The 23,308-nt window shown below is 48.4% G+C and overlaps 3 protein-coding genes across 3 annotated transcripts; 1 reads left to right on the top strand and 2 right to left on the bottom strand.

Moving 5' to 3' along the window:
* Positions 1-20,155: 20,155 nt before the first annotated feature.
* On the bottom strand, positions 20,156-20,478 carry LOC137534438 (histone H4). Its single transcript, XM_068255930.1, has one exon. It carries the CDS (start codon positions 20,465-20,467, stop codon positions 20,156-20,158), a length of 312 nt encoding a protein of 103 aa, XP_068112031.1. The 5' UTR covers positions 20,468-20,478.
* A 1,572-nt stretch (positions 20,479-22,050) lies between these two features.
* On the bottom strand, positions 22,051-22,443 carry LOC137534428 (histone H2A type 1). The gene has a single exon (XM_068255922.1). The coding sequence runs from the start codon at positions 22,441-22,443 to the stop codon at positions 22,051-22,053; it is 393 nt and encodes a 130-aa protein (XP_068112023.1).
* A 394-nt stretch (positions 22,444-22,837) lies between these two features.
* Positions 22,838-23,218, top strand: LOC137534435 (histone H2B 1.1-like). Its single transcript, XM_068255927.1, has one exon. The coding sequence runs from the start codon at positions 22,838-22,840 to the stop codon at positions 23,216-23,218; it is 381 nt and encodes a 126-aa protein (XP_068112028.1).
* Positions 23,219-23,308: the final 90 nt, after the last annotated feature.

The raw sequence follows: 23,308 nt of genomic DNA, 5'->3' as shown, positions 1-23,308 counted from the left end.
GGGCAAGGGATCGGCTGGAGCTGATGCTCTCCTTTGGCACAAGATGTGAGTGAACTAACGTGATGTCAGCTCCGGTGTCTCGAAATCCGGTGACAACTTTGCCGTTCACTCTAACAAGTTGCTGCTGGTCGGTTCGGTCGCGGATTTCCTGTCCGCGTGCAAACAGGACAAAATCTGATGATCCAGGCTGTGGTTCGCTGGCGGGTTGCCTCTGCTGTGGGTGAGGTGCAGGTGATGCAGATGATCCAGGTGCTGGTGGTGTCTGTCTCCGCTCCGGACAGTCGAATTTCATGTGTCCGGGCTGGCGGCAGTAGTGACAGGTGACCTCTCCAGGCGCTGCAGGCCTGGGTGCAGCAGCTGCGCTGGGTGGCCTCTGTGGCGGACGGCTCACAGGGGCAGGAGGGTCTGCCGAGGTATTGGGCTGACCTCCTCTCCAGCTGGATGGGACAGTTCTGCGGGTATCAGCCACCCGGGTAGTTGCAAAAGTCTCAGCAAGGTCTGCAGCGACAGTGGCTGAAGCCGGCCTGCGTTCTAACACAAACTGTCGTACATCAGCAGGGCAAATGTTCAGAAATTGTTCGAGGACTATCAAGTCCTCCAGGACGCCATAAGACCCTTTGGTGAGGCCTAGCGTCCACTGGCGGAGTGTGGTGAGCAAGCTGCTGGCCACATCTCGGTACGAATCAGAAGACTTTTTCTGCCAGGCCCTAAACTTTTTCCGATAGGCTTCTGGCGTCAGCTGGTACTTAGTAATGATAGCGTCTTTTATAGCAGCATAATCATTATCCTTCTCCGCAGGCAATTCTGCGAAGGCATCAAGCGCTTTGTAGCGCAGCAAAGGTGTCAGATGTCTGGCCCACTGGTCTTGGGACAGACGATACTGACGGCATGCTTTTTCAAAAGACCGCAAAAACAAGTCAATGTCTGTGTCTTTTTCAATATTAGCAAACTTAAATTTTGCACTTACGGGTGCTGCAGCTCCTTCAGCAGGGAGGCTGGGCGGTGAACTCCGGCTGGCCTGTTGAACCTTTGCCATGTTGAGCTCATGCTGTCGTTGGCGCTCCCGCTCAGCGGCATCCCTCTCCGCGTGGCGTTCTGCAGCAGCGGCCTCCCTCTCTGCGTGGCGTTCTGCAGCAGCAGCAGCATTGCGTTCCGCAGATTGGCGCTCCTCACGCATGTACTGCAGATACTTGTCCAGGTCAGTGTCCATCAGCTTTTGTAATGCCTGCTGCATTAGCGGATCAGTACAAACGGACAGTCCAGTACTGGCCGGTTCCAGGCGAGTACTTTCAGAAATTCTGGGATTGGGGTCCACACTGACAGTCTCTGGCGTAACTGTTGCAACAGGGCCCGCAGGATGCTCAACCTCTGTACGCCTAAGATCTTCAGCCTCTGGTTCCCCTTGATTGTCAGATGGGCTGGTATCCACCTCAGCGGACACTCCCGGCTCCCGCAGTTGCTGGGCATCCCATCTGGACAAGTCTGCTATCAGGTCCCGTTTTGTCTTGCGGGGGATGCCAATGCCCCTCTCTTCGCAAAGATTTTCCAGGTCTGCTAGGCACATGTTCTGGTAGTTCCCGGACATTTCCATGCCAAATAAAATAAAACTTTGGGGAAGGGGTACTGGCTACACAGTTTCTCTGTATATATAAAAAATATATTGCCTTCCAGCTACACCAACGAATTAGTTCGTTTCTTGATAGCGCTAGCGCTATCCTAGATACTTTCAGCACAACACAGGTCCCAACCGCTGCCTAACACTGTCACAGGAGCCCTTGTGGCTGACCGCACTTAGCCTTCAAAACGGTGCCAGCGCACAGATCGTGCGAACTCTGGTCGCAGTCAATGCGCAGGAACCGTTAAGAATTAGCCGCAGACAACTCAGAAGGGAGCCTGTGAGACACGGGTGATTACAACTCACACACTAGTTCATGGGATCTGCCACCACCTCTGTTTCCTGAGACAGAGGAACTCACTAACTGACTAGTCCTGCGAATAAAACGGTTAACACACGATATTCTGTCTAGCCAACAACAACAAACAGTAGCGTATCTTCAGAGACCCGGGATCATTTCTGTGTGTGTGCTGATAAGCAGGGTAGCGGAAAGTGAATGACTTGGAGAAAGTCGTTTATTCACGCAATATAAATAATTAATATATACAGACAATTATTAAACAGTAATAGCCAGTATGAAAAATAAAAGAAGGGAGAAAAATACTTAGTTCCTGGGAAGATGTCCTTATTGTGGGAAGAATCATAAAGTCCTTGGTTTCAAAGTCCAGAGTTCAGAGTTCAGACCAGGTGGATGCCAGCATATCCTCAAGCTGGCATCTGAAGAGTTCAAGATGTTTCAGAGTGGAGGACTCTGAGGTTGGCTCCTCTCCCATTCTTATGCCCCTGATTCAGTAGGAGGAAGTGAGGGCGGGCCCACACACCCCCTTAGAACATGAGATGAGTCCTGCCCTTGTCCTGGAGACCAGAAATCATGCCTTAACCATATATGGGCTCTATCTCACAGAACCGTACAGGTCAGGGCAGATTTACTAATATTTTCAGGTCTGCCTCGATGTACCCAGCAGTCTGATACCAAACATGAGGGGTGGGACCCCTGTGGTACCACTAGGGCACTGTTGAACTGCCTAACGGGCAGTCTTTACCTCAGAAGGTTCTGAAATGTTCTCAGAACCAACGCCAGGCAGGGCCCTACCTGCTCTGTTAGTTTGGAGGGTCTGCCAGCCTGGCAACACAGAAAATATGATACATATAGCAGTTTATGGAATATGAGAGACCCCTGGGATTTATACCAGGTCATTCCCAGGCAAAGGTTCTTTGAAGTTGGCAGCAGCAAGCCACATGTCGGCTCCCTGCTGGGAAAAGGAGTCGGAGTGTCTGAGTTTCCTCACTCTAAATTGGTTCTGTCATGGTTTTTGTCACCTTATACCTGATGGATGGGCCATCAGCACAGCTTGAAGCCAGGGACTCTCTGGGCCCAGGCTCATTAGCATATCAAAAGGGCCAACCAGCATTTAGGCTGGGGCTCTCTCTCTGCTGAGAAAAGACTGCAGCTGCCCCTACACACTCAACCCGAATTGTATCGATTTGAAGCGCAATCGATGCAGGAATCGAGTGCGATCGTTCTTTTCTTCACGGGCGGTTCCAGGACGCGCCTGCGTCCCCGCAATCGTCCGTGACAGAAGTGAAGGAGAGTGCGGAGTCCAGGGTGACACCCAGACAACGGGCTTGAGATGTAGGGCGAATGGTAGTGTGGTTAACAGTGACATGCACATCTGGGAGGTTTGTGGATGGCCGGGGTGGGAAGATCATAAATTCCGTTTTGTCTAGATTTAGTTTCAGGAACCTAGCGGACATCCAGGAGGAGATGGCTGATAGGCAGGAGGAGACCTTGTCCATGGTAGTGGTGGATATGTCAGGGGTGTGGAGGTAGATCTGGGTGTCATCTGCATACAGATGATAGTTAAAACCCATGGAGGAGATAACCTTGCCAATGGAGGATGTGTATAGGGTGAACAGTAGGGGGCCAAGGACCGAACCTTGGGGGACTCCCACCGAGAGGTGGTTGGGGGTGGACGAGGACTCATTGAAGGCGGTCGTGAAGGAGCGGTTGGAGAGGTAGGATGAGCCTACATCACACATAAGATGTCTAGAGTGTTTGTATCTCCCAACTACAATGTTGCATTAGGCCTCTTGTCCACAGACTGTTGAGCTGTGTGCTCAACAAGCAGTTACCAGGCAGCAACAGGCAGTTGTAATATCTTCGTTATTCATAAGAGTGGGACAGGCATTTCAATGCCTGCCAATGGAAAAGAGGCCTTATATATTTATACATACTGGTAAACAAGTGTCTGCTGACTGCTTATCAGCAGCGGTGCCATCTGTGGTCAGGCCGAGGCAGAGACTGGGGCCTGGGGGAGACTATGGGTAATGGTTACAGAGGGGATTAGGAGGCACTTACAGATGTTAGTAGAATAGATGCAGAGTGAGTAGATCATAAAATGTGCAGATTCGGTGCAGAATCAGGCCTCCTTTCCACAGACTTTTGATAGGCAGTGAAATGCCTCTCAAACTCTTACAACTGCTCACTGCTGCCTAGTAACTGGCCACTGCTGCCTGATAACTAGTGTTGGGCGAACACCTAGATGTTCGGGTTCGCGAACGTTCGCCGAACATCGCCGCGATGTTCGGGTGTTCGCGCCGAACTTCGAACATAATGGAAGTCAATGGGGACCCGAACTTTCGTGCTTTGTAAAGCTTCCTTACATGCTACATACCCCAAATTTGCAGGGTATGTGCACCTTGGGAGTGGGTACAAGAGGAAAAAAAATATTTGAAAAAGAGCTTATAGTTTTTGAGAAAATTGATTGTAAAGTTTCAAAGGAAAAACTGTCTTTTAAATGTGGAAAATGTCATGTTTCTTTGCACAGGTAACATGCTTTTTGTTGCCATGCAGTCATAAATGTAATACAGAGAAGAGGTTCCAGGAAAAGGGACCGGTAATGCTAACCCAGCAGCAGCAGCAGCAGCACACGTGATGGAACAGGAGGAGAAGGCCACGCTTTTTGAGACACAGCATCCCAGGCCTTGCATGAGGACAAATAGCGTGCGGATATAGCAATGTTTTTTGCCGCCATGCAGTCATAAATGTAATAAAGATGATAGGTTCAATAAACAGGGACCGGAAACGCTAACCCAGCAGCAGCAGCACACGTGATGGAACAGGAGGAGGCGCAGGAGGAGAAGGCCACGCTTTTTCAGACACAGCATCCCAGGCCTAGCATGAGGACAAATAGCGTGCGGATATAGCAATGCTTTTTGCCGCCATGCAGTCATAAATGTAATAAAGATGAAAGGTTCAATAAACAGGGACCGGAAACGCTAACCCAGCAGCAGCAGCAGCACACGTGATGGAACAGGAGGAGGCGCAGGAGGAGAAGGCCACGCTTTTTGAGACACAGCATCCCAGGCCTTGCATGAGGACAAATAGCGTGTGGATATAGCAATGCTTTTTGCCGCCATGCAGTCATAAATGTAATACAGATGAGAGGTTCAATAAACAGGGACCGGAAACGCTAACCCATCACAGATGGTCATTGTTCATGTTACTTGGTTGGGGTCCAGGAGTGTTGCGTAGTCGTTTCCAATCCAGGATTGATTCATTTTAATTTGAGTCAGACGGTCTGCATTTTCTGTGGAGAGGCGGATACGCCGATCTGTGACGATGCCTCCGGCAGCACTGAAACAGCGTTCCGACATAACGCTGGCTGCCGGGCAAGCCAGCACCTCTATTGCGTACATTGCCAGTTCGTGCCAGGTGTCTAGCTTCGATACCCAATAGTTGAAGGGTGCAGATGGATTGTTCAACACAGCTACGCCATCTGACATGTAGTCCTTGACCATCTTCTCCAGGCGATCGGTGTTGGAGGTGGATCTGCACGCTTGCTGTTCTGTGGGCTGCTGCTGCATGGGTGTCAGAAAATTTTCCCACTCCAAAGACACTGCCGATACCATTCCCTTTTGGGCACTAGCTGCGGCTTGTGTTGTTTGCTGCCCTCCTGGTCGTCCTGGGTTTGCGGAAGTCAGTCTGTCGGCGTACAACTGGCTAGAGGAGGGGGAGGATGTCAATCTCCTCTCTAAAGTCTCCACAAGGGCCTGCTGGTATTCTTCCATTTTGACCTGTCTGACTCTTTCTTCAAGCAGTTTTGGAACATTGTGTTTGTACCGTGGATCCAGAAGGGTATAAACCCAGTAATTGGTGTTGTCCAGAATGCGCACAATGCGTGGGTCGCGTTCAATGCAGTCTAGCATGAATTGAGCCATGTGTGCCATAGTCCTGCCAGAATCCTCATCATCCTCTTGTGAGCGTTGTGATAGTTGTTGTGATGCATCATAGTCGTCACCTTCTTCCTGGTCTGCTTCTGCTGACCATTCGCGCTGAATTGTGGAAGTCCAACGTGCACCGCTCTGGCCCTCGTCAGTGGTGGCAGGAAATTCCTGCTCCAACTCCAGCTGTTCCTCCTCCTCTTCTTCGTCATAGCTGCTGGGGCCAGCGTTTCCTGAGGTGGATGGCCTGATGTTGATACCATCACGCTGATCGTTTTCTCCTTAAAATCCCCCCAGTTGCATCATGACAGCTGTTTCCTTGATTTTCAACATTGACCTTTTCAGTAAACACAGCAGTGGTATGGTAATGCTGACTGAAGAGTTGTCACTGCTCACAAGCAACGTGGATTGCTCAAAATTTTGGAGGACTTGGCAGAGGTCCAACATGTTGGCCCAATCGGATCCACAGAAGCTTGGCAGCTGTCCGGATGCGCCTCGGTACTGCGCCATCATGTACTGGACCACTGCACTCTTCTGCTCGCAAAAGCGGGCTAGCATGTGCAGCGTAGAATTCCAGCGCGTAGGGACATCACACAGCAAGCGATGGTGGGGGAGATTGAAGCGCTCCTGCATCTTGGCAAGTGCCCCCGAAGCAGTACTGGAATTTCTGCAATGTTTGGCCACTCGTCGCACCTTCAACAGAAGATCGGCCACGCCTGAGTATGTCCTCAGGAACCGCTGAACTACTAGGTTCATCACGTGCGCCAGGCAAGGGATGTGTGTCAGCTTAGCCAACCTTAAAGCGCAAATGAGATTACTCTCATTATCACACACAACCATGCCCGGTTTCAGGTCCAGCGGTGCCAGCCACAAATCCGTCTGTTCCTTTATTCCCCTCCAAATTTCCTCCCCTGTGTGCTGCTTATCCCCAAAGCAGATCAGCTTCAGCAACGCTCGCTGACGCATGCCAACAGCTGTGCTGCACTGCTTCCACGATCCTACTGCTGCTGGGTTAGCGTTTCCGGATGAGGTACAGCTTTGAGATGCGTTGGAGGAGAAGGAGTCAGAGAGGTAGGTGCTGCTGTTGTTATCCAGTGGGAGGGACGGCGGTGCAGCTTTTTGCGGCGTGGGCAACACCCGCGCCGTAGCAGGTGAGGAATCGCTGCCAGGCTCCACAAGGTTCGCCCAGTGCGCGGTAAGGGAGATGTATCGACCCTGGCCGAACGCACTCGTCCAGGTGTCAGTGGTGAGGTGAACCTTGCAGGCAACGGCATTCTTCAAGCTTCGGGTTATTTTGCTGACCACGTGCTCATGCAACTCAGGCACTGCAGAGCGCGCAAAGTGGTAGCGGCTGGGAACCACGTAACGTGGGATGGCCACTGACATCATGCCCTTGAAGCTGTTTGTCTCCACCACTCGATATGGCAGCATTTCACAGGCCAGAAGCTTGGCTATGCTGGCTGTTACTGCCACGGCCCGGGGGTCATTTGCTGGCAATTTCCTCTTGCGATCAAACATCTCCGAGACAGACAACTGAATCGTAGGGCTGCACACTGAAGGGCTGTTGGTTGTTGTGTTTGATGAACACTGGGAGACCTCAAGAGCACTACTCCGGAAAGTGACAGTGTCAGCGTCGTCTGATGTTTGTGAATGTTGTGAACCACGCAATGGCTGGGCTACTGCTGCTGCTGAGGCGGGTCTGGTGGTGAGTCTGGTGACCCCAAGGGAGGCAGTGTTGCTGGTACCCTGTCCTGCCGCGTTTGCCCACAGAGTGGGATGTTTGGATAGCATGTGGCGGCTCATGCTGGTGGTGGAGAGGTTGTTAATACTTTTCCCCCTGCTCAGGCGGGTCTTGCACACCTTGCAAATCGCCATAGTACCACCCTCAGTGCAGTCTTCAAAGAAAGCCCAGACTTTGGAGCACCTGCCTTGCTGGCGATTTCTGTTTGCGCCTCTTTTGCCTCTCACTTGAACTTCCATGCTTGTGGTGCCTGAAATCGCGCGCCGCCTACCTTGTGGCACAAGGCGAACTCGTGCAGCAGTGGGTTCTTCAACAGACTCATCTGTGCTGCTGCTACGACGGCGATGTTCTCGTTCACAAACAAAATCTGGGTCTATGTCCACATTGTCCATACCCTCCTCTTCCATCTCCTGAAACTCGTCATATGTCATTGTGGGGGGCCGCCGCCGTGGAGTAGAGCTCCCCAGAACAACCTCTGCGCAGCTCACTCCAACGTCGTCTTCCAGATCTTGTCGGCCGACCTCCTGCAATTGCAACCCCTCCTGCCCAACTTGCTCTGGGATTTGGGTTTCCGAGTCCTCCTCGGACTCGCCTTGTATTTCAGTGCGCGGTGCATTTCCCACAGTTAATGGTTGTGAATCCGGGCACAACATTTCTGGCTGTTCCTCCATTGACCTTTGAAAGGTGGAAGTTTGTTGGGCTGGGAATAGCTCCTGCGAATACCCCATTGTGTCTTGAGGTAATTCATCGGACTGGTTATCTGGCAGTTGTGTGCGTGGTGTCACTGCCGGTTGTGTCAGCTTTGTGCCCACTGGCTCCTTGTAACTGGCTGAGGACTCGGACCTCGTGCGTGATGTGCTGGTGCTGCTTAACCCACTGCTGGACGCTTGAGAGGTCATCCAAGTAATTATCTGGTCCTGTTCTTTTGGATTTGTGAGGGTTGTTGTCCTGGACAACATGGGCGGTATTGAGTGGGTCTTCTTGGGTGCTCCCCTGTGGCCTGTACATAAACCATCAGGGAAAACACCTCTTCCCTTGCCCCTCCCTCTTTCACCGGATTTCTTCCTCATTTCACTTATCCTTAAAGTACACGCTGACTGGCAGCAGTACAGTGGCAGTACAGAAATGCTATACAGTGGCGGGTGAGCGGTGTACCACTATTCCCAGCAGCGACACAGAGCACAATGCTATACAGTGGCGGGTGAGCGGTGTACTACTGTTCCCAGCAGACACAGAGTGGCAGTAAACACAATGCTATATAGTGTGGCTGAGCAAGGTACACAGAGTGGCAGTAAACACAATGCTATATAGTGTGGCTGAGCGAGCGGTGTACTACTATTCCCAGCAGACACAAAGTGGCAGTAAACACAATGCTATATACTGTGGCTGAGCGAGGTACACAGAGTGGCAGTAAACAGAATGCTATATAGTGTGGCTGAGCGAGCGGTGTACTACTATTCCCAGCAGACACAGAGTGGCAGTAAACAGAATGCTATATAGTGTGGCTGAGCGAGGTACACAGAGTGGCAGTAAACACAATGCTATATAGTGTGGCTGAGCGAGCGGTGTACTACTATTCCCAGCAGACACAGAGTGGCAGTAAACACAATGCTATATACAATACAATACAATATAATAACATTTCTATAGCGCTTTTCTCCCATAGGACTCAAAGCGCTTAGGCTCTCTCAGATTCAGTAATTAGAAGGATGAAGTATTCACACAACAAAAGTTATATTTCTGCAAATGCCAGACTGAACAGGTGGGTTTTCAGTCTGGATTTAAACACGTCCAGGGATGGGGCTGTCCTGATCTGTTGAGGTAAGGAGTTCCAAAACGTAGGGGCAGCATGACAGAAGGCTCTGGGACCAAAAGTTTCCAAGTGGACTCTGGGTATGACTAGATTATTAGAACCTGTGGATCTGAGAATGCGGGGATTGCTACGCAGCTGCAACATATCTTTCATGTATTCAGGGCCTAGATTATTCAGGGATTTAAATGTCAGTAGGCCGATCTTGAATAGGACCCTCCATTCTATAGGTAGCCAGTGAAGGGAATGCAGGACTGGCGTTATGTGGCAGTGACGGGGTTGGTTGGTTAGCAGTCTGGCAGCAGTATTCTGTATCAGCTGTAGACGGTACAAGGCCTTTTTTGGAAGGCCAGTGTAGAGAGCATTGCAGTAGTCCAGTCGGGATGTGATGAAGGCGTGGACTAAGGTTGGCAGATCTTCTGGGGGTATACGGTGCTTGATATAGTGTGGCTGAGTGAGGTACACAGAGTGGCAGTAAACACAATGCTATATAGTGTGGCTGAGCGAGCGGTGTACTACTATTCCCAGCAGACACAGAGTGGCAGTAAACACAATGCTATATAGTGTGGCTGAGCGAGGTACACAGAGTGGCAGTAAACACAATGCTATATAGTGTGGCTGAGCGAGCGGTGTACTACTATTCCCAGCAGACACAAAGTGGCAGTAAACAGAATGCTATATAGTGTGGCTGAGCGAGGTACACAGAGTGGCAGTAAACACAATGCTATATAGTGTGGCTAAGCAAGGCACACAGAGTGGCAGTAAACACAATGCTATATAGTGTGGCTGAGCGAGCGGTGTACTACTATTCCCAGCAGACACAAAGTGGCAGTAAACAGATTGCTATATAGTGTGGCTGAGCGAGGTACACAGAGTGGCAGTAAACAGAATGCTATATAGTGTGGCTGAGCGAGCGGTGTACTACTATTCCCAGCAGACACAGAGTGGCAGTAAACAGAATGCTATATAGTGTGGCTGAGCGAGGTACACAGAGTGGCAGTAAACACAATGCTATATAGTGTGGCTGAGCGAGCGGTGTACTACTATTCCCAGCAGACACAGAGTGGCAGTAAACAGAATGCTATATAGTATGGCTGAGCGAGGTACACAGAGTGGCAGTAAACAGAATGCTATATAGTGTGGCTGAGCGAACGGTGTACTACTATTCCCAGCAGACACAGAACAGTAAACAGAATGCTATATAGTGTGGCTGAGCGAGCGGTGTACTACTATTCCCAGCAGCGACGTAATGACTGGGGGGACCCTGGCTAGCGTGGCTGGAGCGCGAACTACCCTGCCTGCCTACCCAAAGCTAAACCCACAGACAAATGGCGGAGATATGACGTGGTTCGGGTATTTATTTAACCGAACCATGTGACAGTTCGGCCAATCAGAGCGCGTTCGGGTCCGAACCACGTGACCCGTTCGGCCAATCACAGCGCTAGCCGAACGTTCGGGGAACGTTCGGCCATGCGCTCTTAGTTCGGCCGAACGGTTTGGCCGAACACCATCAGGTGTTCGGCCGAACTCGAACATCACCCGAACAGGGTGATGTTCTGCAGAACCCGAACAGTGGCGAACACTGTTTGCCCAACACTACTGATAACTGCTCACTGCTGCCATGTAACTGCTCGCTGAGCATACAGCCCAACAGTCCATGGAAAAGAGGCCTTAAACAGTTAACATGTGCATCAAAATGTGTGTCAGGTTAACTGTCAGCAGCTGCAAGACATTGGGGAAGGATTGTGGTCTAAATATAGCTCAACCAGTGGAAAGAGGTGAAAGGGAGGTAGACTGCCAAGAGAACAAATGAAAAGAAATGAAATAAACAACAATTAAAGGGGTAACCTGAATATACCTTAAAGAAACACTGAAGCGGAAAAAAAAATGATATAGTGAATTGGTTGAGTACTATGAATAATTACTAGAAGATTAGCAGCAAAGAAAATATTCTCATATTTTTATTTTCAGGTATATAGTGTTTTTTCTAACATTGCATCATTCTATAATATGTGCAGATTACACAACACAGCATTCAAAATGATTATTTCAGAGCAGTCTGTGAACTAATGACCTCTCCTCTGCCAGAGAAAAAGTAAATAGTTCAGGAACAGTTGAGATAATAAAAGTCAGAAAACAGCCCTCTCCACGACTTGGCTTTTTTGCATAGAGATAACAACTGGAGTTTCTTAACTCTTCCTGTACTGGAAACAATTAGACTGATGCATCTGATCTTAATGTTTTATTTCTTAGCTGTACTACACATACAAATCATAATATCATATTTTTTTTCGCTTCAGTGTCTCTTTAAAGGATACCCCAACTGAAATGTGACATGATGAGATAGACATGTGTATGTACAATGCCTAGCACACATATAACTAGGCTGTGTTCCTTTTTTTCTTTCTCTGCCTGAAAGAGTTAAATATCAGGTATGTAAGTGGCTGACTCAGTCCTGACTCAGACAGGAAGTGACTACAGTGTGACCCTCACTGATAAGAAATTCCCCTTTTTTACCTCTTTCTTGCTCTCAGAAGCCATTTTCTGCTAGGAAAGTGTTTTATAGTTGGAATTTCTTATCAGTGAGGGTCACACTGTAGTCACTTCCTGTCTGAGTCAGGACTGAGTCAGCCACTTGCATACCTTATATTTAACTCTTTCAGGCAGAAAAATAAAAAAAGGAACACAGCACAGTTATCTGTGTGCTTGGCACTGTACATACACATGTCTATCTCATTATGTCACATTTCAGTTGGGGTATCCTTTAAGGCCTTTTTTCCATGAACTGTTGATAGGCAGTGAAATGCCTCTCAAAATATCACAACTGCTTGCTGCTGCCTGGTAACTGCTTGTTGAGCACACAGCTCAACAGTCAGTTGAAAAGAGGCCTACGGGTGAATCTGGCCCATGGTTGTGAAGTCTGAGGAGCTGAGTTTTCTCTTAACCTTTCATATTGTTATATTCTTTGCACAAATCTCATATGCCTCCTATTTCTGGCTTGTATGTAAATTTCATCCAACTTATATGCGACCCTGAATTTAGACCAATGAAGGGTATTTGATTGGCTCTGTTTAATGTATAAAAGCTGCATGCAACAAGACAGAATTATCAGTTCCCATATGTCTCCATGGCAGCACGGTCGGGTTAAGTCCCGCCCACTTCACCCCATAGGACCTATGTTATAAATATTTCCCAACAGCCCCCACTCCTCAGTCTTTTTTTTGTCCTCGGCATCACCTCATCGCCATGGGACCTAGTTGCAAGCTGAATGGTGAATTACCTCCCGCATAGCCTGCCTCGCCTATGTGAAGTCCCCTGTACCGAACCTAAATGGCTCACAGCATGGGGAGGATTCGTTGCTGATCACGAGTCAGAACACGCATGGGGTGAGGTAAATCCTCCGTTTGTGTGTATATATATATATTTGGGTGGCTAAATGCTGCCTGGGTACCTGTGTCCACTACAGTGTGTTAGCGGGCGGCGGCGGCGTGCGCTCCATCTGCGCTCCAGGTCTTACACCACATCGATGGAGGTGTCCGTCCGGAAGCCCGACACGACTCACTGTGGTTACTGTGCGCTGCGCACGTATTTCTGCGTATGTCACTTCCGATCCAGCGTTGCGCTGTCTGGATTGGTTGCAAGTTAGTCCAGCCTCTAGGCTGGAGGCTGATTGGTGCGGCGTAAACGAGGGTACTATTTAAACTGTGAAGGCTAGTGCAACAGCGCGGATAGGGTTATTCCCGGCGCTGGCATTTCACAGATCAGTCGGTTACACTATTGACTGCAAACTTTGGTAGGCTACTACTCCTAGGGCTATTCCTGCATCTTTACCGCCACAGATCCATATTAACTTTATTCATTTTTTACCTGCAGCAGGTGCTCGCAGGATGGAACAGGAGTTGCCCCATGATGATCAGAGTCAGGTTAATAGGTAAGAAACCATTCAGCCACCACAAAGTAAGTGTTGTCTTTCAAGTTGAGGTGAAGAAACTGATGACATATATTTGTTTTTTATAGCCCTTCGGGAAGAACGGGATGAAGAGGAGCAACCAAGGGAGAAGGCTGGTCCTTCTCAACCGGACCGAAGATCCAGCCAGAATAAAAAGTCAAGACAAAGTAGATCGCGATCCAGAGAGAGATCTCGATCTAGATCAAGAAGACGATCATCTAATAAGAGACGACGTCACAGTAGGTCGTCCAGTAGAGACCGCTATTCTTACAGGCCCTCATCCAGAAAGAGGTGCTGGGCATGCGGTGAAGTAACCATGCCCGGAAAACTGGTATGTTACCCCTGCTTCAATAGTATGGCAAGAGAAACGGAACAGCCAAGAGATATCGCAGGAATGATTAAGGAGGCCGTGCAGGAGTCAATGAAGACCTACATTGCTTCACTGCCGGCGTCTCAACCGAGACAGGAAGAGACACTCCCAGCACAGCCTGGTCCCTCTCAGACAGGGGATCCTGACACAGATCAGTCGGAAATTGGATTTAACTTTAATTTGGTACAGCCTTATATCGCAGCAATCAGAGAGGCCATTGATTGGAATGAAGAGCAAAGTGAGCCTTCAACCTCTACAAACCAAAAGGACTTTTACTCACACTTAAAAAAATCAACTAAGCCATTTCCTTTATTTGACAACATTCACGAGCTAATATTGGAGGAGTGGAAAAAATCAGACAGGAAGACTGTCCTAAGTAATAGATTCAACAAGTTGTACCCCATGGAAGATGCCAGACTAGCAGCATTAGGGGAACCCCCAAAAGTAGATGCGTCGGTGGTTGGTCTGGCCAGACATGTGACGTTGCCAAGGGAAGATGCGGCATCATTTAAAGATCCTTTGGACCGCAAAATCGATTCCGAGTTCAAAAAATCCTACTTGTCTTCAGGAAACGCTTGTCGACCGGCCATAGCACTTACATCTGTGGCAGAAGCTTTACGAGTCTGGATAGATAATATCGAGGAGGCTCTCAGATCTGACACGGACAGAGAGACGATAATTGCAGCACTAGACGATGTAAAGTTAACAGCGGACTTCATGAGTGGGATCTATGCTGCATTCAGTGGTTGCAAAGAGGGCGCTGTGGTTGAAGGTATGGTCGGCGGATTCTATATCCAAGCAAGATTGGTGCAAGATACCGTATGACGGAAACAGCCTATTCGGTAAAGAGATGGACACAGCTATTAGTAGAGTGACGGGTGGAAGATCGGGCCTTATACCGCAAGATCGTAGACCCAGAAGAAACGCCTTCCAGAGGAATACTTATGTCAGCAGATTTAAGAATACAGGGTCGTTTCGACCGGGAAAAGACTTCAAGAGGAATTGGCGCAGTTCACAGGCAGCACTCGGGAAACAGAATAGACAGAGAAAGACAGAACAGACGGCACCAGCACAAAAGTCTTTTTGATGGTCAGTCCGTCCAGGAAATCCCGGTGGGGGGAAGACTACAGATCTTCAGGGAGGTCTGGGCGGAGAGCATCAACAATACGTGGGTGATCCAAACAATTTCAAGAGGGCACCGTTGGACTTTTTCAAGAACACCCCCCAACATCTTCAAACTAACGAGAGTACCAGTCACCCAGGACAAGAAGGAAATATTAACCAAATACATTCAGGACTTGATAGAAAAGAAGGCGGTAGTGGAAGTACCAGAGAGAGAAAGGGGGAAGGGAGTGTATTCATCCCTATTCTTCGTCAAAAAGAGGACAGGCGATCTCAGACCTGTGATGGACTTGAGAAGACTCAATGCGTTTATACGCATAGAAAGGTTCAAGATGGAAACACTGCAGACAATTTTGAAGGTGGTCTTAATAGACGACTGGGCACTCTCGGTAGATCTGGAGGACGCCTACCTTCATATACCCATAGACCAATCGTACCAGAAATACCTAAGGTTCGCAATTGGGGATCTTCATCTACAGTTCAGGTGTCTCCCGTTTGGGATCTGCACGGCCCCAAGAACCTTCTCAAAGGTATTGTTGGCATTAGTGGAGACATTGAGAATCAAGGATCTTCGATTGTACCACTACCTGGACGATCTGCTGTTGTTACACCAAGACGAACAAATAATCAAGCTTCACAAACGCTTCTTACTTTCAGAACTTCAGAGATTTGGCTGGAGAATCAACTTTATCAAAAGTCAGTTAGTACCGACCAGGGATATAATATTCCTAGGAGCACGTTTGCAGACGTCAGAAAACACAGTCAGCCTCCCGGAAGAAAAATTGTTAAAGATCCAGAACCGGGCAAGAAACATGATCGCTACCTCAGTAACAGATGCGAGACAATGTCTCAGCTTCTTGGGGGCGATAAAATCCACAATACCCATGGTAAGATGGGCACAATGGCACACCAGACCATGGCAGATGGGCTTCCTAAACCAATGGGTCAGCAAGAGAATGGATCAGAGCATACTGATAACAAGCAAGATGAAGAACAGTCTATATTGGTGGACGGACAGGGAGAACTTGTCGACCCCACTGGATATACAGCTGCTCTCCAAGATCACGATTACTACCGACGCCAGCCAGAGGGGCTGGGGGGCTTACCTACGATCACAGATGGTGCAGGGTCAATGGAGGCATTGCAACTCCCATCTTCCAGCCAACAGGATAGAGATCAGAGCAGCGTTTATGGCATTATCCTATTTCAAAGAACAGCTGAGGGACAAGAACATTATTTTACAGATGGACAATCGAACAGCAGTTGCTTACGTCAGGAAGCAAGGAGGAACCAGGTCGAGGACATTACTACAAGATGTGGAACCGATCTTTCAGTTGGCAGAACGCTACTTCAGAAGTCTGACGGCAATATACCTACCTGGGCGGGAGAATATAACTGCAGACTATTTGAGCAGGACCAAGTACGACAACAACGAATGGTCACTGAACTTGGAAGTCTTCCAGCAGATATGTGCTCAGATGGGAGATCCTCAACTGGACTTGATGGCCACCTATCACAACAGGAAGTGCGCCAGGTTCATATCCCGACGTCAGTCAGCAATGGCGGAAGCGACAGATGCACTAGCAGCCCCGTGGGATTTTTCGATTGCCTACGTGTTTCCTCCAATTCCGTTGATTCACCGACTACTCTTGAGATTACTTCAGGAGACAGTGACTTTAATAGCGGTAATACCATTTTGGCCAAGGAGGCCCTGGTTTCCGCTCCTGTGGAGCCTAAAAATACAACAACCAATTCTACTCCCTGTGACACACGATCTGTTGACACAGGGCCCAATACCTCATCCAGATCCAGCTACCCTAAGACTGGCGGCTTGGAAATTGAGAGGAAGAAATTAGAGGAGATTGGATGCTCAGACACTGTCATTGATACAATACTAAAAGCGAGAAAGCCCTCGACCAATGCGTCATATCAGAGAATATGGAGGAGATTCGAGGAATTCGCTAACCAGCAGCAGATTAGTCATCTTCATCCCAAGGTAACAGAGGTTTTACAATTCTTACAATCCGGTCTAGCTTAGGATACCATTCTTTAAAAGTCCAGGTTTCAGCACTGTCGGCATTAACGGACCAGAGGTGGGCCCTTCAACCCCTAGTCATACAATTCTTAAAGGGAGTGATGAAAAAGAAACCACCTATCAAAACAATTTTTCCAAAATGGAATTTGCCGCTAGTCCTAGAGACATTGTCAAGAAGTCCGTATGTTCCTCCAGAACAGACTACTTTAATGCAATTGACTTATAAGACTGTATTTCTAGTCGCTATGTCATCCGCGAGAAGAATCTCGGAACTACAAGCCTTGGGGTGGGAAGAACCCTCACTAACTTTCTTTCAGGACAGAGTGGTGCTTAGACCTCTCCAGCATTTCATACCTAAAGTGTCATCAAGTTACCACTTTAACCAGGAGTGGACCCTACCAACTCTGTATGAGGAAGGAAAGGTGAATCCGCACCCGTTGGATGTCGGAAATAATTTGAAAATTTATCTTGAAAAGACGAAGGAATTACGGAAATCGGAAAGACTTTTTATCATTCCGGCAGGCTACAGAGCAGGCCAGGCAGCCTCCTCAAGAACCATTGCTCAATGGTTAGTCAAGATGATTCAGACGGCTTATAGGGCTAATAACCTGACACCTCCGGAACAGATTACGGCACACTCCACGAGAGGATTAGCCGCGTCGTGGGCGGCTTTCAACAAAGTCTCAGCGGAGAAGATTTGTCAGGCGGCCAACTGGTCGTCAATCAATACCTTTATAAGACACTACAAAGTCAATCCAGCAGTTAATTCGACATTGCAATTTGGCTCGGCTGTGTTAAATTCTATTTGAGAGTAATTAAAGTGTGTTCAGCATTGCACCTCATCCCTCCCTGTGTGTTGATTCTAGCTATCTCCCGACCGTGCTGCCATGGAGACATATGGAATATGGAAAATTGTATACTTACCTGCCGGTAATTTTCCTTCCCATGTGTATCCATGGCAGCAGGAGGCTCCCACCCTTAGATTCGGTGATTTGAGGACGAAGACTGAGGAGTGGGGGCTGTTGGGAAATATTTATAACATAGGTCCTATGGGGTGAAGTGGGCGGGACTTAACCCGACCGTGCTGCCATGGATACACATGGAAAGGAAAATTACCGGCAGGTAAGTATACAATTTTCCGTAATCTGGCTGACACCTCTATTCCATAATATTTCTTTTCTCAGCAGTTTATATATCTATTTGGTATGCTGCAGTGCAGAATTCTGATCAGAATCAGAAAATGATTGGAAATCCAGTCGGAATCAGTATTCCAGACAGTGAACATTGCCGACTGGGAACTGCAGGCCGGCCCGGGAGGTGTGTTACACTTATTTCAAGCATTGTAGTGCACAATTCAAACTTCCACCAATAGTTTAGGTTTTTTGTAGGCCTTCTGTGCTAGACGCTGGAAAAGAGCTCACTGTGATAATGGAGGAGCAACATGGTAACATTGTTAATGTCCGAATGTATCAAATCTCAGCTACAGTGTACAGAAACTGCATACTCACTCCTTCCATATTTATAATAATGTAACTGCTATAGGGTACAGAAACTGCTCAATACTCGCTCCTTCCCGATGTACAACGTATCAAATCTCAGCTACTGCTACAGTGTACAGAAACTGCTCAATACTCGCTCCTTCCCTATTTATAATAATGTATCAAATCTCAGCTACTACTATAGGGTACAGAAACTGCTCAATACTCGCTCCTTCCCGATGTACAATGTATCAAATCTCAGCTACTGCTACAGTGTACAGAAACTGCGCAATACTCGCTCCTTCCCTATGTATAATAATGTACCAAATCTCAGCTACTGCTACAGTGTACAGAAACTGCGCAATACTCGCTCCTTCCATATTTATAATAATGTATCATATCTCAGCTACTGCTACAGTGTACAGATACTGCTCAATTCTCGCTCCTTCCATATTTATAATAATGTATCATATCTCAGCTACTGCTACAGTGTACAGATACTGCTCAATACTGGCTCCTTCCCGATGTATAATAATGTATCATATCTCTGCTACTGCTACAGTGTAGAGATACTGCACAATTCTCGCTCCTTCCATATTTATAATAATGTATCCAAATCTCACCTACTGCTACAGTGTACAGATACTGCTCAATGCTCGCTCCTTCCCGATGTATAATGTATCAAATCTCAGCTACTGCTACAGTGTACAGAAACTGCTCAATACTCGCTCCTTCCCTATGTATAATAATGTATCAAATCTCAGCTACTGCTACAGTGTACAGAAACTGCTCAATACTCGCTCCTTCCCCCTGTATAATAATGTATTAAATCTCAGCTACAGTGTACAGAAACTGTGCAATACATGTATAATAACATATGAAATCTCAGCTACTGCTACAGTGTACAGAAACTGCTCTATACTCGCTCCTTCCCTCTGTATTAAATCTCAGCTACTGCTACAGTGTACAGAAACTGTGCAATACTCCCTTCCTTCCCTATGTAATATGTTGGCGCTTTATAAATACAATAAATAATAATAATAATAATGTAATGTATCAAATCTCACTTCCTGGCCTGCTACAGTGTATAGAAACTGTTCAATACTCGTTTGTTCTTGTATAATAAAACAAAGTGCTGCCACCATGTGGTGAACATTTTTCTTCTGGGGTATGAATACAAAACAGCTGTATTCCCCGATACTATGACGGAAATCAATGTAACCATCAATATGACATTGATGCACAAAGTACTACGCTTTCTATAGAGGCGGTGGGTGGTCCTGAGAATATGTGCAGCAAAGCTGATACTTTGTTTCCTCAGATAGATACATACTAAGCTCACATGTAACAGCAACATGATTCAACGTTTACGTGTTTGTAGGTCTTCTGTGCTAAAAACACAGCTGGCAAGGTGCTCAGGCAAGTGTGTCCCGGAGCCATATGGTTACAATGTATCTCCAGTTGACCTCACATGATACAGAGCGTATTAACCTCCTTATCACTCCCCTTCCATGTATTACATCAATACATACAGTACTGTATAGCGCTTCTGTGGAGGCGGTGATCCTTCCTCAAAAATGTGCATCTTATGGATCATCCCGTTTCATAAAATAAAGTGCGGAGTCTGATATGTAGTACATGTATCACCTACCGTGTCAATACAGAACTGTATTCCCCCAACCCCAGACGCTATAATAAGTGTCAGTGTGAATAATTGTGTACATACGTAGTATTACAATAGCGCTTTCTATAGAGGTGGTGGGTGGCCCTGAGAAGGGCCTTTTGTGTAGTCGGGATGGAGTCGGGGTAGTTTAGCCGCCGAAGCCGTAGAGGGTGCGCCCCTGGCGTTTCAGGGCGTACACCACATCCATGGCGGTGACGGTCTTCCTCTTGGCGTGCTCGGTGTAGGTGACGGCATCGCGGATGACATTCTCCAGGAAAACCTTCAGCACTCCGCGGGTCTCCTCATAGATGAGGCCGGAGATACGCTTGACACCCCCTCTGCGGGCCAGGCGGCGGATGGCGGGCTTAGTGATGCCCTGGATGTTGTCCCGGAGCACCTTCCTGTGCCGCTTGGCGCCTCCTTTCCCGAGACCTTTGCCGCCCTTTCCTCTGCCAGACATGATGCTTCTTCTCTGCTGGAGATACACAATGCTGTGCGCTGCCGCCTCCCCTCCTCTTATACAGGCTGAGCGGACCTGACAAGAGACTGCGCTGAGGGGGAGGAGCCACGGGCGGATGTATCATTGTTACCCTCATAACAGTTGTAGCTACTTTCTTACTGTATAATGAATATACACTGTAGCAGTAGCAATGCTTCCCTGTGTTTCACGTGCGGAGGCTTATCCAAGCATTTTTATAACTGAACTAAACGGTGATTCAGTATAATCATGATTTTCTCAGACCCTGAATGTTGCTCTTTGATACACTTTGTACTTTTGGAGGGGGTGGAGCCACAGGCGGATTTTGCAAAAATCATTTTGTATGTGTCTAATTTCTTATAAGTTATTAAGTGTTGGTTGTTCTGCTTCCTCTAATATTACATACAATGTTACATTTCTGACATTTAGCAGCAGCGCTCCCTACAGATCAGGGCTTATATTGGCAGTGATGTGCTCTGTCAGCTCACAAACCATCACAAGTAACACTTCTGCATAGGATCTCCGGCATGTTTCCCCTCACACTGGGCATAATGTGACGGCTGTGCTGCTAAATGACGATCTGTGTCCCTCCAGGATTCCCCCTGTAAATGTTACAGCAGAAACACAAACCTCACGTGCTTCTTATGGGGGAACTCTGCCTCGGGCCTGGCATTATAGTAGCAGCAGAGCCGAGGAAAGGCTGAATACGGCGGGGAATATATAGTAAATGCTGAATAGAAGCTCCCGCTACAACAACCGCACATCCATCCGGGCAGCTCCGAGGAATTTCGTCGGCAAACTTGAAAATAGCGACTGCTCTGCCTCAGCCAATCACAGCTACAGAAGCTTCTCCGCCCAGCCACTAGCATTGCCAGAATATTGCTCTGCATATTGTGAATGAGGCAGTTAGTGTGCAGATACACTTCCTACTGTTTGTACTGGGTGGTTGTGATTGAAAGGCTAATCCTCAAATGCATTAATTGTAATTTATAAATGAAAAAAAGTTTTCTACGGTATTAATAAAAGAAGCCGACAGGAGATCCACCACTATATAGATGATGTGCACTAATAGTAACAGCATTGCCTGCTTATAGCACTGTTGCACACTTTGTTATAGAAGAGCTTTGCGCGGAGTCTGAGGACTTGTCGGTCTCCATACATTACACGCCTATAGAGCTACTATAGGAACATGCGTGTGAAGTGTAAGTTACTTTCTACATGTACCAGAAGCGGTGTCTCCCGCACTCAGCAGGATCAACCCGAACGTCATCACTTGTGTATTGGGCTGATGTATCTTTTTTAAGAATCTAATTCACCTGCAATGATCTCCACAATCACAGCTTATAGTTTTCACATTGGCTATAGGTGTTCGGGAAACTACAATTAGGTACAGAAATCCGGTATAAACTAATACAAAGCAGTGCTGTACATAATCTCCCAGGTGCATAAACTATAGAATGCGAAATATATGGTATAATCAGCTCTGTATAGACCGTGTGGGTGGCTCTGAGAAGAGCCTTTGTGGTTCTGTACTGTGTGTGTCCGGCGGCCGCTGCTGCAGGGAATTACTTGCTCTTGGCCGCCTTGTGGCTCTCGGTCTTCTTGGGCAGCAGCACGGACTGGATGTTGGGCAGGACTCCCCCCTGGGCGATGGTCACCCCACCCAGCAGCTTGTTGAGCTCCTCGTCGTTGCGGACAGCCAGCTGCAGGTGGCGGGGGATGATGCGGGTCTTCTTGTTGTCCCGGGCGGCGTTGCCAGCCAGCTCCAGGATCTCAGCGGTCAGGTACTCCAGCACTGCGGCCAGATAGACCGGAGCTCCGGCCCCCACCCGCTCCGCATAGTTGCCCTTCCTCAGCAGACGGTGCACACGGCCGACTGGGAACTGCAGGCCGGCCCGGGAGGAGCGAGTCTTGGCCTTAGCACGGGCCTTGCCGCCTTGTTTGCCGCGTCCAGACATGATGATGATGGCAGATAATCAGGATGTGTCTCTCCAACGCAAGTATCCTAATCCTGCCCTCCTCCTTCTATATATACTCTGCAGGCTGTCCCGCGTTGTCACCTGATTGGCTGCTATTCAGTACTGCCAATGGCGGCTCGGTCTAGCAATCCGCCAATCAGCGACTAGGGCGGTGCTCTGCATGTTATACCTGAATAGCCGGTGTGTAGTTGTGCTAAACCAATGAGGGAGAAGGGGCGGTGATCGGGCGGTGACAGTGACGCTGCCAATCAGCACAGCAGCTCCTCAGTAGCTGCGTTTGCATAGGCCGCCCATATAAGGAGGGGAGGCGGCGCTGTGGCCTCTCTGTATATCTCCGCACTCCGCAGTGACTGAGCAGCAGCATCTTCCAGCCATGCCTGAGCCAGCCAAGTCCGCTCCTGCCCCCAAGAAGGGCTCCAAGAAAGCTGTGAGCAAGAGCCAGAAGAAGGACGGCAAGAAGCGTAGGAAGAGCAGGAAGGAGAGTTACGCCATCTACGTGTACAAGGTGCTGAAGCAGGTACATCCCGACACCGGCATCTCCTCCAAGGCCATGAGCATCATGAACTCCTTCGTCAATGACATCTTCGAGCGCATCGCCGGGGAAGCTTCCCGTCTGGCTCATTACAACAAGCGCCACACCATCACCTCCCGGGAGATCCAGACCGCCGTCCGCCTACTGCTGCCGGGAGAGCTGGCCAAGCACGCCGTGTCCGAGGGCACCAAGGCCGTCACCAAGTACACCAGCGCCAAGTAACCGCGCTGCCCGGATACTAAGCACACCCCAAAGGCTCTTCTAAGAGCCACCCACCAAATCACTACGGAGCTGGTTTATTACCTTTCAGTA

Source organism: Hyperolius riggenbachi, chromosome 10, assembly GCF_040937935.1.
Source record: "Hyperolius riggenbachi isolate aHypRig1 chromosome 10, aHypRig1.pri, whole genome shotgun sequence".
NCBI classification, from domain to species: Eukaryota; Metazoa; Chordata; class Amphibia; order Anura; family Hyperoliidae; genus Hyperolius; species Hyperolius riggenbachi.
This window is presented reverse-complemented; position numbering and strand designations above follow the sequence as displayed.